This window comes from Amphibalanus amphitrite, unplaced genomic scaffold, assembly GCF_019059575.1.
Source record: "Amphibalanus amphitrite isolate SeventyFive unplaced genomic scaffold, NRLGWU_Aamphi_draft 001387F_arrow, whole genome shotgun sequence".
Classification (NCBI taxonomy): Eukaryota; Metazoa; Arthropoda; class Thecostraca; order Balanomorpha; family Balanidae; genus Amphibalanus; species Amphibalanus amphitrite.
In genome coordinates, this window is record NW_024882880.1 from 30,183 (window position 1) to 45,578 (window position 15,396).

At 49.2% G+C, this 15,396-nt stretch overlaps 1 protein-coding gene across 3 annotated transcripts; it reads left to right on the plus strand.

The window, feature by feature from the left end:
• Positions 1-379: 379 nt before the first annotated feature.
• On the plus strand, positions 380-15,356 carry LOC122372686. 3 transcript variants are annotated; one of them, XM_043350197.1, is made up of 5 exons: positions 380-557; positions 1,415-1,800; positions 3,796-3,977; positions 13,861-14,047; positions 14,448-15,356. In XM_043350197.1, the coding sequence occupies exons 2-5, from the start codon at positions 1,440-1,442 to the stop codon at positions 14,765-14,767; spliced, it is 1,050 nt and encodes a 349-aa protein (XP_043206132.1). In that variant the 5' UTR covers positions 380-557; positions 1,415-1,439; the 3' UTR covers positions 14,768-15,356. The 3 variants fall into 3 exon arrangements, with proteins under 3 accessions (XP_043206132.1, XP_043206131.1, XP_043206133.1); XM_043350196.1 differs by having other exon boundaries at positions 385-405; XM_043350198.1 differs by having other exon boundaries at positions 404-430.
• Positions 15,357-15,396: the final 40 nt, after the last annotated feature.

Below are 15,396 nucleotides of genomic sequence, written 5' to 3' on the forward strand. Positions count from 1 at the left end.
GCAGGCTCGGCCACAGATAGAGGTGCAGGTCTCAGCTCTGGGCAGACATCAACATTCCATATCCTGCATTTAAAAGTTTAATAATTATGTCGACATTCAGTTCCAAATTCAGTCCGTTCTTTCTATATGCTGAATGTCCAATGCACATTCCTTCAGATTTAAAAACCTTCATATGGTAGCAAACAGCATTGAAGTTGAGAGTTTCCAGATCGAGCCATTTTCAGCGCAATTACTTCATTTATGAAGCAAGGAGTTATGTTCAGAAAAGCGTACAATGGGTATCATAGAATGGGAAGGTTCGTGTTGAATTCCATCATCAGCAGTCGTCGATGGTTGCGCGTCCTGCGAGTGAACTGGTAAAAGCATGCAAACGAAGTCCGACCGGTGTTTGTAATGTAATTTCAGGTGCTGATGGGATTGCTGCATTGGGGTTGCTGATACTGTTGATAAATCAGCAAATTAGCTAATTGGTCACCTAACATACTCTTTAATAAGTACAATAGTCCTAGTAAGGCTATAGATTTCCTAGAGTCCTAGCCGGCTGATAACACAAACACGTGAGTTTACTTCTCCATGCCTTAAATTGAAATTGCTGTTTAATATCAATATTAAAGTCAAAAGGCTTAGGTACCTACTACCTACTTATTATGGGTTAGATAGATAGATATGATAGATCAAGATAGGTTTGTATTCCAGACTAAAAAATCCATTGACACGAGTTGATGGTGGTAGATTGAAATGGATGAAACATGCACTCAAACACACACAAAGGTTATGGCTTATTCATGAATAAAGTGCATTTTCATTGTCGAGCTGCATGACAATAGACACCGGGCAGACACCAGGCTGTCACTTTCAATTTTTAAACCCTTGTCTATATAAGTTGATGAGTAAGGTGTCATCTAACCTGGGTATGCTTACAAATATCCTTAACTTCTGAACTTCTGGCTATACAAGCCATTTACACCTTTGAGGTAAGTAGGTACTGCAGGAATTCTCCAAATACTATCTCAGAATACCTTCTCCAAATAAAAACAAATAGAAAGCACACATCCTATTAAGCTTGAAAAGTGACACAATGCATTGATACTTTCAATATTTTTACATATTATTTACAAGTTACACTCAATCACCTGCTGTGTATGGTAAGGTTAGGCTACATTAGGTTAGGTAAGGTTTTTACATTTCTGCTCAGTGTACCTATCTGTTTATGTTTTGAGGGGTAAATGATGGTTTGAATGATTTTCTATGTCATTGTATGGTTCATGACAATATGGTGTGGTTTTTTATTAAATTTTGAACCCAGTGTTAAAAAGGCAATTTTTGCCAAAATTTTGTCTGGATTTTTGTTACCTACCTGCAAACCTGCCTTTTGGGTATTGTGGTGTGATGCTAGTTGTTATTGTTCTTTCAGCCGAGCCTGATTACATCTACTTGCAATGCTGCTCAGAAGATTCACACCATGTGCAAGACTTGTATACCATTCACACAAGAATCGAGTTTCTAAAGATATTCAAAGAAGCATATTATTAGTGGGGACATTGGATTACAATGCTGTTAGAACTGCATCTAGTCACACTGTTCACCCCTTTGGTAAATTTGTATTTGAGGGTCCAGGCAGTGTAAATGTGGCTCCTGTTAGTCCACAAGAGTCTCCCAACATGGACAAATGCACCATCAGCTGTGATGGTGATGGCACCGGGTGGAGCGTCATTGCCAGCGAAGATACCTGCTCTGTCACATCAAACTCAAAAGAGAAAACTTCAGATACATGGAATGTTCATCTTCCCATCAAATATGGTATGTACCGACCTGTCAGCCAGCCTAGGCTGCATACTTGACTGTGATCTGTTGATGTTTCCAAGACCATCTGACTGTGTATATTTGATCCTGGCTATCCGTCCATCGCCATGGGTTCCAGATAGTTTGAGCCATATTATTTTCACTCCAAGCACAAATTTAATGGATTTGTTCGATGCTTGAAGATTAACTTATATTTAGCTGAATTTATGAACATTTTCCCATTACTGGACCTGCACTATCTCCATGTGTGCACTGCGAAGACAGCACGCATTATCCGTAAATTTCACAAACAGGACCGGTGCGCTGCATGCGGAGTGGATCAGAAGTGGGCACGGGAGCGGGGCTAGTGATCGTCTGGCGGAAGGGCCCCGCTCTATGAATGTGATTGCGGCATCGCGGCGCCGCATTGGAGCATCGCTGGCTTGTGTGCGTGACCTTCCTTACCGCCCGGACCTTCCCCCGCCGGTAAACGGAGAACGCATGGGACGCCCGCGTCATCCGCATAGTCGGAGTGGACTTCCGCGTTTTGTTTCTGCCGGTCTCCGGAGTGGATTATCCAACCCACAAACGTCATTTCCCAGTATTTATTGATATCGGCTGTGAATTTGTGTATTGCTGTGCCCTCGTCATATTATGCCATGAATTAGCTTTGATCTTTTGCCCGGGAAATATGCCAATAATCCTATGTCAACGACATGTCTTTTCTCATAAGGTGTATTTCCTATCAAGTTCCGGGTATCATCTAAATACATTATTGTTTCCTGTTAACTAGATTAGCTCTATAAATATTATGCTGATTAATATTAAGTATTAAGTCATCTTCACAAAGTAGTGCGTAAAGGTGAACGTCAATTGTGATGAGATGTCTGCCTCCACAGAAGCTTAAACCAAACTCCGCGCAGACCGCAGTCCTTACAGCCGTTTCTGTTATCAGACATTCCATTGCCAAGTTTATATGAGCATCACTATATGTTTTAGGTACGTGAATAGCGATATTTTGAGGTACTTGTATCGATAAAGATCATTTTCAAAAAGCTCATTTCGGGTAAAATGTAAAAGTTTATGTTGATTATCAGCCCATTCATCTTGTTAGCTGAACTAATTTCTAGTGCTTCTGCCTTTCATGCATTTAACATGTCTCGGTAAAAGTTGTCACCAAACGTCCTGTTCTAATCTTTTATTTCTGGTAAATTTATTTAGGTAACTGCCCATCCAAGCTGACCCCTGATGCGATTTTCTGAGACGTTCAGTTTCACAAGCCTTTTTATTTAGACAAGCTAAATGATGATTTCAAAACGGTGACACCCAGTGTCAGTGCGTTGCATTGTATTCGTAAAAAAGAAGAGGAGTGGAGAAATAGATAGCACCCTCCCGGGGGCCAGGACGGCACGTGTCTGTTCAGAGTTTCGAGCTCAGCGGTGCCCTGCCTAACTTTGTGACGAGTAACGATGACCTTGGGCATGCATGTCAAAGTGCCAGTGAACGGGATGCAAAAGAAGGTGTCACGCGAGCCGGTGGCCTGTGCCGCGGTGAGGCGGCCGTTTGAGTGACTCACTTTTCGCTCCCCTTCCGCACGATACGACTCTCCATGGCCTTGGGGGTCGGGTGAGGGCAGCGGCACGCGACTCTGTGGCGGTAGACGTCCCGTCGTGGAAATCTACCTTAACTTGCGCCAAAACTTCGTTGCCACGGTCAGAAGAACGGACAACGTCTGCTATTACAATAATCTTGTGACCGCGAGAATAGCGGTGATCTGCTTTCTTCTGCACTGCTTTCTTTCCCTCGGTAAAGACAAGAAAACAATTCAACGACGAAGTTATGCCTTGTGACTTAAAATGATGAACAGCCAAAGCTTAAATAAGTATTGGGCTGAACTCATCCGAAAATGTATTACGATTCACCTGCGCACACTGCATGACTAACGGCTCGATTCTCACATCTACAACCCTATCAGGCTCAATCAGGCTCAGACCGAGTTGTTGTGTGTTGCAGACGTGGAGGTGCGTTCTGCCGCCGCCGTCAGCGTCTCGGGCATGGAGTGCTCGCGGGCGGCGGTCAACGCCAGCGAGGACGTGACCTTGACCGCGGTCAGGGCCGGTCACGTGACCATCAGCACGCCGGCGGCGGTACGTGTCAACAAGCTGCTGCTGGGAAACGCTACGCTGGAGGCGGAGGTAAGGGGGAGGGGAGGGGCTGTGAACCGGCTACTCGTGTGTGCTTGTGTGTGGAAGGGTGTTTGGACTGGTGAGATAACAATAATGGTGTGATTTGCATTGTTATTGGATACCTAGAACTGGCGGAAGACCCTCTGAAACGGTCGCCAGGGTATTGCAATGCTACAAACAGTCGCCATTTTCCGAGTTCCGACTTCCGAGTACCACACCCGGGGGCTATAGTACGAGTGCTACTGTGTTAGGACTGGATATTCAAGGGAAGGAAGGAAATGCGTGTTGGTTGTAACACATTGGTTCAATAGAGTTGTTGCAAACTTTTCCACCCATGAAACGGTCTCCATTGCGTCTGTTGCTGTGTTTCTGACAGCTGTTTCATGTCTAACAAGTTACAAAAGTGGACATGCTCCAACCTCTGTAAATTAGCTACACAGCGTCTCATTCGTTCATCATATCCTCAAAATGACGGCCTCGCTGCGATGATGCTGTCGGAGGGCCTCAGACCGTCCAACGGTCCAGCCGCATTAGCTAATGACATTAGCCCGGCATTTTTCGCCGCGCTGCGGGCAGCGTTCCCACCAACAGCGCCTCGGTGACGCCCGGCGCCGCTCATCGGAAGTTCCAGCTGGACAGACACGCCGCGGCTGCGGGTAAAAAATCACCGCTGTTTGTCGAGCGACGACCATTGTGCGCCCGGCGCAGCGACGAAAAACGTCGCCGCCATGTAGACCGACCGTCACCGTGAGAACCAGACCGATAGATGACAGACACCCGACTGGATATAGCACCGGGGTCGGGGGCAGGGACAGAAACCCGACTGGATATGAGTAGTGCCGGGGGCGGGGGTCCTTCTGACGTTGATGCAGCGAGTTCGCGAAAAATCGGGCACACTTGCCGACAAAGGGATGCTGATGAATATCTGTGGTCCTGTGGTCCATGCGCACGCATTCGGTCTGTGGATGACGCTCATGGCGCTATTGAGCATCCTGCACTCGTCGCGATGAATGGTGGACTGGCGGTAAAAACGGAACCTCAATCAAGTTTATTATCGTGTCTTTGTTTGGCTCTTTATGCGCGCCGTCTGACTGTGAGAATGTTTCACTTCGATTGATTCGTAGCGATTACGATTTACGAAACTAATTAAAACTTATGTGAGTAATAACTGATTCACCCATCTATCTAGCATAGATACAACAATATAAATTGGACCAAAAATTTTGCATAGGTGATTGTTAAAAGCTAAACCTCTCGAGTCTTCTAACCATATATTACAAACAAAATGATGACGATTACAATCCGTTTAGGACAAAGCCTTCTCAACTAAACGCTAGTAAACGGTGCCTGTCCTTTATTCATCATGTTAACCGCACTCTTGACATTGAAAGTGCACCTACGTCGCTAGTTGTAACGTGGAAAATTACTCAATATGATTGCGCGAACGGATTTGGCTCGGAACTCGGAAATCCCTGAGGTCGCACGTTCGAAATTAGACTGACGACTGACGTTAAATCACAAACTCGAAGCAGGTCGCTTCCCTATGGGATTGAATATCGTTGGGCTCGCTGATCCCTTATCTGTGATTGCATGCTTGGTTTGGAGTTCGAGCGGCCTCGGTTTCAGATGCTCTCACGAGCCATCCGTTTGTATTTCATGAGGATTCCAAAGATATATTGCATAGTGTAATGGCGGCCGCGGGAGTACAACAGGTGGCAGTCTACTGGACTTCCCAGTCATCTAGCGGTTTAACCTTTTTACGCCAGTCATGTTTTCTGAAAACTGGGGGTGTTTGATGATGAGCAAATTGCCGTAACTGGTGAATGCAGCAAGAGACGTCTTGCTGGACGATGACGTGTCTGCTACGGGTCTTTTTCAATTAGGACTGACATGACCATATTTTGTTTAGGACCGGGATAACACGGCCGACGCGACAGGAACGAACGAGGATAGGAAAATGACAACCTAAATTAAAATTGTTAGTGTTCATGGGGATGTTATGTCACATGATACGTTGTCATGTAATGTGCAGGTGCTGCAAATATTTACTTATGGATGCATTCTGTCTTGGGGATGCCATGATGCATGTGCAATAGGCCCGGGCAGCGCTTGTCGAACAGCACTGCGGATCCGAAGGTTGGGACTTTAATTGTGAAAAACCGCCCGCCCGCCGCCAAACGCAAAACGCAAACGCAAACTTCGCAAAAAAAACAATCGCCCGCCCGCCGAAAACCGCAGAAAAAAACGCCGCAAAAAACACCCGTCCGCCGCAAAACGCAAACACAGCCGCCGCAAAAAAAAACCGCATCGCCCGCCGCCAACCGCGCAACGCCGCAAAAAACGGCCGGCCGCCGGCAACCGCAAAACGCTGCAAAAAACGGCCGGCCACCGCAAACCGCAAAACGCCGCTAAAAACGGCCATCCGCCGCAAACCACAAAACGCCGCAAAAAAACGGCCGCCCGCCGCAAACCGCCGCTAAAACGGCCGCCCGCCGCCAAACGCAAAAACACCCGCATCGCCCGCCCGCCCGCCGCCAAACACAAAAACCGCAAAAAACGCAAACACCGCCGCAAAAACGCCCGCAACGCACGCCCGCCCGCCGCAAACCGCAAAACGCCGCAAAAAACGGCCGCCTGCCGCCAAACGCAAACACCGCAAAAAAAACGCAAAAATAGCCGCCCGCCGTCAATCGCAAACCCCGAAAAAAACGCAAACACCGCCGCAAAAACGCCCGCCGTAGGCAAAACGCAAACACTGACGCATTAAGACAAATATGGCGCCCTGCGGCAAATGTGGTGCATTCATATCTGCCGTTTAAGCAGCCATCCCTTAATTACAGCGCACAGTAATCGTCCAATGTTCGACAAAGTTAGGCATATTCTGCGATTTGCGGCAAAAATGGCGCTTTGAGACAAACATGGCGCACTGCAACAAACGTGGCGCACTCGTTCCTGTCGCTTAACAATTAATCCATCCACCAAATTCTAGCCCAATCGGACTTAAACTTACAAAGTTATGTACATTTGAATATTTCACTATAAAATATCTCCGCAACGGAGGTGCCCAGATTTGCACGTGTGCCACGTGACCACTGGTGGTGTAAGCAGGACTTGTCCCCTCACTGATTGCACCATTTCAGGCTTCTTAACTGGTGCAGTTTACGTGCTATAAGGCCACAAATCGGACAACACACGATAATCTGGGAGGTACGTGACTCAAACACGTGGCCACGTGGCACGTGCCGGACCTCTGATAGCTTCACCGTTCACGCCACGTGATGACCCATTGATGTGGCCATCAGCATGTAAAAGATGACCCCGGCCGGTGTCACCGTCTCTGAACAGTGGACGGCTAAACTCGAAAAACGGGAAAATTTAGGGAAATTTCACCTTTCGAACATATAATTCCCCAGAATTTTTAATTTTTCATTTTACGAAAAATCCGAGATAGCAGTTTTCTAGCCCCCTTCATTCTGTGTCTATACCCGTTTTCAGATCGACCCTATCATAAAAACTGACGGCCTGACGGCTATTTCCCCCATTCCTTGCATTTCACAATGCTAGTATATTTAAGCACCAAAATTGACCCCGTGCCACGGCACGTGCAATAGCACGTGCGCCACGTGACCACTAGTGCGACAAGCTGGACTCATCTGCTCACCGGCTGCACTGATTTCGTGTCGCTAGCTGAAGTCGTTTCCGCGCCATAGAACCCCAAATAGGCCAATGTCGGATTTTCCCGGAGGTTACCCCATCAAACACGTTTGCACGTGGCACGTGCTTTTCAATCGCCCCATATCTGACCCATACCATGTGGTAGCCGACACCCCGGGGCACAACATATTGGAACATTTTCAAAATCTAACGTGGAAATTTTTTGCAAAATCGATTTGAAAATAATTTTTCGAATTCGCCATAGGCTCAACATGGGGTAACTGTTTGTGACGATTACCCGAAAGTTCTCTAATTATATTTTAAACGGTTACCACCGACGGGTGGGGTGCCAGCCCGAGAGCCGACCCTAAAAATGTGAGCAAATATTACTGAACAGATTTTCCGTAAATCGCATTTTTAATTTTTCCCCATGTTAACCCTATGGGAAAATGCACGTGCCGATTACCCCAAAACGTGTCAATTATATTTTTTGTAACTTTGCCAGCCGGTAGCTCCCCCACACGGGACCAAACGGTGAAAATGGCAAGAAAATCTAACTATCCGTTTTTGCCCCAATCAAAATGTCCAAAATCGCGGCAGAAACGCTAAACACCCCCCTAGAGAGGTAGCTCAGGTTGGGATTTTCAATAGAAAATCACAATTCTAAAGAATAGTGATTGTCTAATTGAAAAGTCCCAACCTTCGGATAGGCCCGGGCAGCGCTTGTCGAACAGCTCTGCGGATCCGAAGGTTGGGACTTTAATTGTGAAAAACCGCCCGCCCGCCGCCAAACGCAAACACCGCAAAACGCACGCCCAAAACGCAAACGCAAACTTCGCAAACAAAACAATCGCACGCCCGCCGAAAACCGCAGAAACAACGCAAAAAACGCCGCAAAAAACGCCCGCCCGCCGCAAACCGCAACAACGCAAATAACGCCCGGCCGCCGTCAACCGCAAACGCCGCAAAAAAACGGCCGCCCGCCGCAAACCACAAAAAACGCCGCAAAAAAAACGGCCGCCCGCTGCAAACCGCCGCTAAAACGGCCGCCCGCCGCAAACAGCTAAACGCCGCAAAAAACGACCACCCGCCGCCCGCCGCTAACCGCAAATAACGGCCGCCCGCCGCAAACCACAAAACGCCGCAAAAACGGCCGCCCGCCGCAAACCACAAAACGCCGCAAAAAAAACGGCCGCCCGTCGCAAACCGCCGCCAAAACGGTCGCACGCCGCCAAACGCAAACAGAAAAAACACCCGCATCGCCCGCCCGCCCGCCGCCAAACACAAAAACCGCAAAAAAAACGCAAACACCGCCGCAAAAAAACGCCCGCAACGCACGCACGCCCGCCGCCAGCCGCAAACCGCTGCAAAAAAACGGCCGCCCGCCGCCAAACGCAAACACCGCCAAAAACGCAAAAACGGCCGCCCGCCGTCAAACGCAAACACCGAAAAAAAAAACGCAAACACCGCCGCAAAAAACGCCCGCCGTAGGCAAAACGCAAACACTGACGCATTAAGACAAATATGGCGCCCTGCGGCAAATGTGGTGCATTCATATCTGCCGTTTAAGCAGCCATCTCTTAATTACAGCGCATCCTAATCGTCCAATGTTCGACAAAGTTACGCACATTCTGCGCTTTGCGGCAGAAATGGCGCTTTGAGACAAACGTGGCGCACTGCAACAAACATGGCGCATTCGTTCATGTCGCTTAACAATTCATCCACCTACCAAATTCTAGCCCAATCGGACTTAAACTGAAAAAGTTATGTACATTTGAATATTTCACTATAAAATATCTCCGCAACGGAGGTGCCCATCTTCGCACGTGTGCCACGTGACCACCGGTGGTGCAAGCAGGACTTGTCCCCTCACTGATTGCACCATTTCAGGCTTCCTGACTGGTGCTGTTTTCGTGCTATAACGCCACAAATCGGTAAACACACGATAATCTGGGAGGTACGCGACTCAAACACGTGGGCACGTGGCACGTGCCGGACCTCTGATAGCTTCACCGTTCACGCCACGTGATGACCCATCGACGTGGCCATCAGCATGTAAAAGATGACCCCGGCCGGTGTGACCGTCTCTGAACAGTGGACGGCTAAACTCGAAAAACGGGAAAATTTAGGGAAATTTCACCTTTCAAATATATAATATCCCCAGAATTTTGAATTTTTCATTTTACAAAAAATCCGAGATAGCAGTTTTTTAGCCCCCTTCATTCTGTGCCTATACCCGTTTTCAGATCGACCCTATAAAAAAACTGACGGCCTGACGGCTATTTCCCCCAGTCCTTGCATTTCACTATGCTAGTATATTTAAGCACCAAAATTGACCCCGTGCCACGGCACGTGCAATAGCACGTGCGCCACGTGACCACTATTGCGACAAGCTGGACTCATCTGCTCACCGGCTGCACTGATTTGGTGTCGCTAGTTGAAGTCGTTTCCACGCCATAGGACCCCCAGTTGGCCAATGTCGGATTTTCCGGGAGGTTACCCCATCAAACACGTTTGCACGTGGCACGTGCTTTTCAATCGCCCCATATCTGACCCATACCATGTGGTAGCCGACACCCCGGGGCACAACATATTGGAACATTTTCAAAATCTAACGTGGAAATTTTTTGCAAAATCGATTTGAAAATAATTTTTCGAATTCGCCATAGGCTCAACATGGGGTAACTGTTTGTGACGATTACCCGAAAGTTCTCTAATTATATTTTAAACGGTTACCACCGACGGGTGGGGTGCCAGCCCGAGAGCCGACCCTAAAAATGTGAGCAAATATTACTGAACAGATTTTCCGTAAATCGCATTTTTAATTTTTCCCCATGTTAACCCTATGGGAAAATGCACGTGCCGATTACCCCAAAACGTGTCAATTATATTTTTTGTAACTTTGCCAGCCGGTAGCTCCCCCACACGGGACCAAACGGTGAAAATGGCAAGAAAATCTAACTATCCGTTTTCGAGGGATTCAAAATGACCCAAATCGCGGCCGAAACGCTAAACACCCCCCTAGAGAGGTAGCTCAGGTTGGGATTTTCAATAGAAAATCACAATTCTAAAGAATAGTGATTGTCTAATTGAAAAGTCCCAACCTTCGGATAGGCCCGGGCAGCGCTTGTCGAACAGCACTGCGGATCCGAAGGTTGGGACTTTAATTGTGAAAAACCGCCCGCCACCAAACGCAAACACCGCAAAACGCGCAAAACGCACGCCTAAAACGCCAACGCAAACTTTGCAAACAAACAATCGCCCGCCCGCCGAAAACCGCAGAAAAAAAACGCACAAAATGCCGCAAAAAAGCGCGCGTCCGCCGCAAAACACAAACACCGCAAAAAACGCAAACACCGCCGCCGCAAAAAACGCCCGCATCGCCCGCCGCCAACCGCGAAACGCCGCAAAAAAACGGCCGCACGCCGCGAACCGCAAAACGCCGCAAAAACGGCCGCCCGCCGCAAACCGCTAAACGCCGCAAAAAACGACCGCCCGCCGCTAACCGCAAATAACGGCCGGCCGCCGGCAACCGCAAAACGCCGTAAAAAACGGCCGCCCGCCGCAAACCACAAAACGCCGCAAAAAACGGTCGCCCGCCGCAAACCGCAAAACGCCGCAAAAAACGGCCGCCCGCCGCAAACCGCCGCTAAAACGGCCGCCCGCCGCCAAACGCAAACAGCAAAAACACCCGCATCGCCCGCCCGCCCGCCGCCAAACACAAAAACCGCACAAAACGCAAATACCGCCGCAAAAAAACGCCCGCAACGCACGTACGCCCGCCGCCAACCGCAAAACGCCGCAAAAAAAACAGCCGCCCGCCGCCAAACGCAAACACAGCCAAAAATGCAAAAACGGCCGCCCGCCGTCAAACGCAAACCCCGAAAAAAAACGCAAACACCGCCGCAAAAAACGCCCGCCGTAAGAAAAAGCTAACACTGACGCATTAAGACAAATATGGCGCCCTGCGGCAAATGTGGTGCAATCATATCTGCCGTTTAAGCAGCCATCCCTTAATTACAGCGCATCCTAATCGTCCAATGTTCGACAAAGTTACGCACATTCTGCGCTTTGCGGCAAAAATGGCGCTTTGAGACAAACGTGGCGCACTGCAACAAACATGGCGCATTCGTTCATGTCGCTTAACAATTCATCCACCCACCAAATTTGAACCCAATCGGACCATATTTGAGAAAGTTATGGACGTTTGAATATTTCACGATAAAATATCTCCGCAAAGGAGGAGCCCAGCTGAACACGTGTGCCACGTGACCACTGGTGATGAAAGCAGGACCTGTCCCCTCACCGACTGACCCAATTTAGTGTTCTTGGCTGGTTCTGTTTCCACGCTATACGGCCACCAGTTGGACAAAACACCATTATGTGGGAGGTACTCGGCTCAAACACGTGGCCACGTGGCACGTGCCAGACCTTTCACAGCTTAACGGCTCACGCCACGTCATGACCAATATAAGTGGCCATCGGCATGTAAAAGATGACCCCGGCCGGTGTCACCGTCTCTGAACAGTGGACGGTTAAACTTGAAAAACGGGAAAATTTAGGGAAATTTTACCTTTCGAATATAAAATTTCCCCAGAATTTTAAATTTTTCATGTTGCAAAAAATCCGAGATAGCAGTTTTTTAGGCCTTTTCATTTTGTGTCTATACCCGTTTTCAGATCGACCCTATCATAAAAACTGACGGCCTGACGGCCATTTCCCCCATTCCTTGCATTTAACAACGTTGGTGTATTTAAGCACAAAAATTGACCTCGTGCCACGGCACGTGCAATAGCACGTGCGCCACGTGACCACTAGTGGGACAAGCTGGACTCATCTGCTCACCGGCTGCACTTATTTGGTGTCGCTAGGTGGAGTGGTTTCCACGCCATAGGACCCCCAGTTGGCCAATGTCGGATTTTCCCGGAGGTTACCCCATCAAACACGTTTGCACGTGGCACGTGCTTTTCAATCGCCCCATATCTGACCCATACCATGTGGTAGCCGACACCCCGGGGCACAACATATTGGGATATTTTCAAAATCTAACGTGGAAATTTTTTGCAAAATCGATTTGAAAATAATTTTTCGAATTCGCCATAGGCTCAACATGGGGTAACTGTCTGTGCCAATTACCCGAAAGTTCTCTAATTATATTTTAAGCGGTTACCACCGACGGGTGGGGTGCCAGCCCGAGAGCCGACCCTAAAAATGTGGACAAATATTACTGAACAGATTTTCCGTAAATCGCATTTTTAATTTTTTCCCATGTTAACCCTATGGGAAAATGCACGTGCCGCTTACCCCAAAACGTGTCAATTATATTTTTTGTAACTTTGCCAGCCGGTAGCTCCCCCACACGGGACCAAACGGTGAAAATGGCAAGAAAATCTAACTATTCGTTTTCGAGGGATTCAAAATGACCCAAATCGCGGCAGAAACGCTAAACACCCCCCTAGAGAGGTAGCTCAGGTTGGGATTTTCAATAGAAAATCACAATTCTAAAGAATAGTGATTGTCTAATTGAAAAGTCCCAACCTTCGGATAGGCCCGGGCAGCGCTTGTCGAACAGCACTGCGGATCCGAAGGTTGGGACTTTAATTTTGAAAAACCGCCCGCCCGCCGCCAAACGCAAACCCCGCAAAACGCGCAAAACGCACGCCGAAAGCGCCAACGCAAACTTCGCAAAAAAACAATCGCACGCCCGCCGAAAACCGCAGAAAAAACGCACAAAATGCCGCAAAAAAACGCGCGTCCGCCGCAAAACACAAACACCGCAAAAACGCAAACACCGCCGCCGCAAAAAAAAAACGCCCGCATCGCCCGCCGCCGACCGCGAAACGCCGCAAAAAACGGCCGCACGCCGCGAACCGCAAAACGCCGCAAAAACGGCCGCCCGCCGCAAACCACTAAACGCCGCAAAAAACGACCGCCCGCCGCTAACCGCAAATAACGGCCGGCCGCCGGCAACCGCAAAACGCCGTGTAGTGATTGTTCTTAATTGAAAAGTCCCAACCTTCGGATATGCAAGACGATCCCAATTTTTAATGAATCCTTTTTTAGCAATATATAAGCATTATCGTGATTTTTTTTGCCCATGCTACACGAATTTTGTGCGACGTGTCCCTCGTTCTGGCAGTTTGCCCGTGACAACCCGAAACGCATCAACTATTTCAATCACCGTGATTATCAAATCTCGTTGCGTTTCCGTTAGTCTGACGGTCCTCCCTCCGCGCAGGAAGTGGACTCGTCCGCGGCCCGGCTCCAAGGTCAGACGGTGGCCGTGTCAGCGCGCTCACGCTGCCATCTATCGGACATATACGCAGACAGGGCGCGGCTGGAGGTGCGCTCGGCCGATCTGCGCGTGGGGACCATCCACGGAGACGCAACCGTCACCGCCGCCGGCGAGGGAGAGGTGGTTATCGGTGAGTGGGGTCTCGGCGGGGATGTGCTAGTGAAGATGATGATGCTTTGATGTGACAGGGCGCACCAGCTACTACCGTAAAAATGAGATACGGATTCAAATAATGCAGTTTGAGACACATGCTTTGTGGTCATGTGATATGGTAGGTGATCTACTTGCGTTTCATGGCGTGGTAGCTGTAGCAATGGAGCTCTCACCTGCAGCGAGATAACAAAGAGCACATTTTACGATACTTACGCAGTTGCACGGCAGGAATAACATGAACAAGCATTTTGACCCGAACCTGGGATGAGCCTGCTCCCGTGGCAGAAGCCTGCTTTAGATCAGTTACAGAACTAACCGTGCCTGATAGCTAACCCGAGCTGTGCTAGTGGTCTAAAACCGTGCCCTGTCGTTCCCAGGCGGTGTGGACGGCTCTGTGAGTGTGTCAGCGCCCGCGGCCGCCGTGCGCTGCCACATCAGCCGTCTGAGTGCCGACTCGCGGCTCAGCTGCGGCCGCTCCGTGCAGCTCAGCCTGGCGCCCGGGGTGGGCTGTCGGCTCCAGGTGCGCGGCCCGCCGCCCGAGCTCGACCCGCGCCTGGGGACGGCCTCGGCCGGCGCCGGGGGCACCGCAGAGGTGGCCGTGGCAGGCGGGGGGCCGCTGCTGCTGCTGGAGTCGCCCGTGGCGGCCCGGGTGACACTGCAGGACTGGGCCGCCGCCGTGGCCGGCTGGGCGCGGTGAGCAAAGCCGCGGTTAGGGCTCCGGTAAGATGTACGGAAGTAGAAGCGGCTGATGCTGAAGAGCGCAGCTGATGTGTCAACTGTCAATGTGTCGTGTGAATGTGAGACTCGCTCAGGGACTGGCTTGCTTTCTGAAATGTGGCGACTAATCTCTGTGGAGTAGCACAGTGCGTCTTCTTGGCCGGTTCTTCACTTCGGTGTGGACGTATCTCAGTCAATTCAGTCCATCCAGTCACACGCCCGCCATCTAGTGAGTTGTTAGTATTGCCGTGACATGATTTGTCGCAGCAGCTTTACGTCGTATTTTGAGAATGTAGGCATTAGACGGGGCTTGCGTTTTAAGGGATCAGCACGATGTGGCCAAGTAGCCCATGATGTGGTTTTCGTACTTTTCTTTATCATTTTCTCACCTCATATTTAGTCTACGTTGTTATCGCCTATTACCTCAGCTATTTGTTTGAATGGAACTTTCAAACCAGCTGGTCTTGCTGCTTCCCTGCAGCAGCTGCTGGCTTCACTTCCCACCACGGTTCTAGACGTAATTTTGCGGAGTACTGTTGTCCCTGAAGTGCAATACAACATTTTCGAGATATCATGAAGCTTCAACCAGTTCATTCAATATGATAGATA

Excerpts from the sequence above, each read along its gene's own strand:
- LOC122372686 (XM_043350197.1), top strand. The coding sequence starts at position 1,440 with ATGCTGCTCAGAAGATTCACACCATGTGCAAGACTTGTATACCATTCA. Across the intron at positions 3,978-13,860 it reads ACGCTACGCTGGAGGCGGAG|GAAGTGGACTCGTCCGCGGC; the intron begins GTAAGGGGGAGG and ends CCCTCCGCGCAG. Across the intron at positions 14,048-14,447 it reads CGAGGGAGAGGTGGTTATCG|GCGGTGTGGACGGCTCTGTG; the intron begins GTGAGTGGGGTC and ends TGTCGTTCCCAG.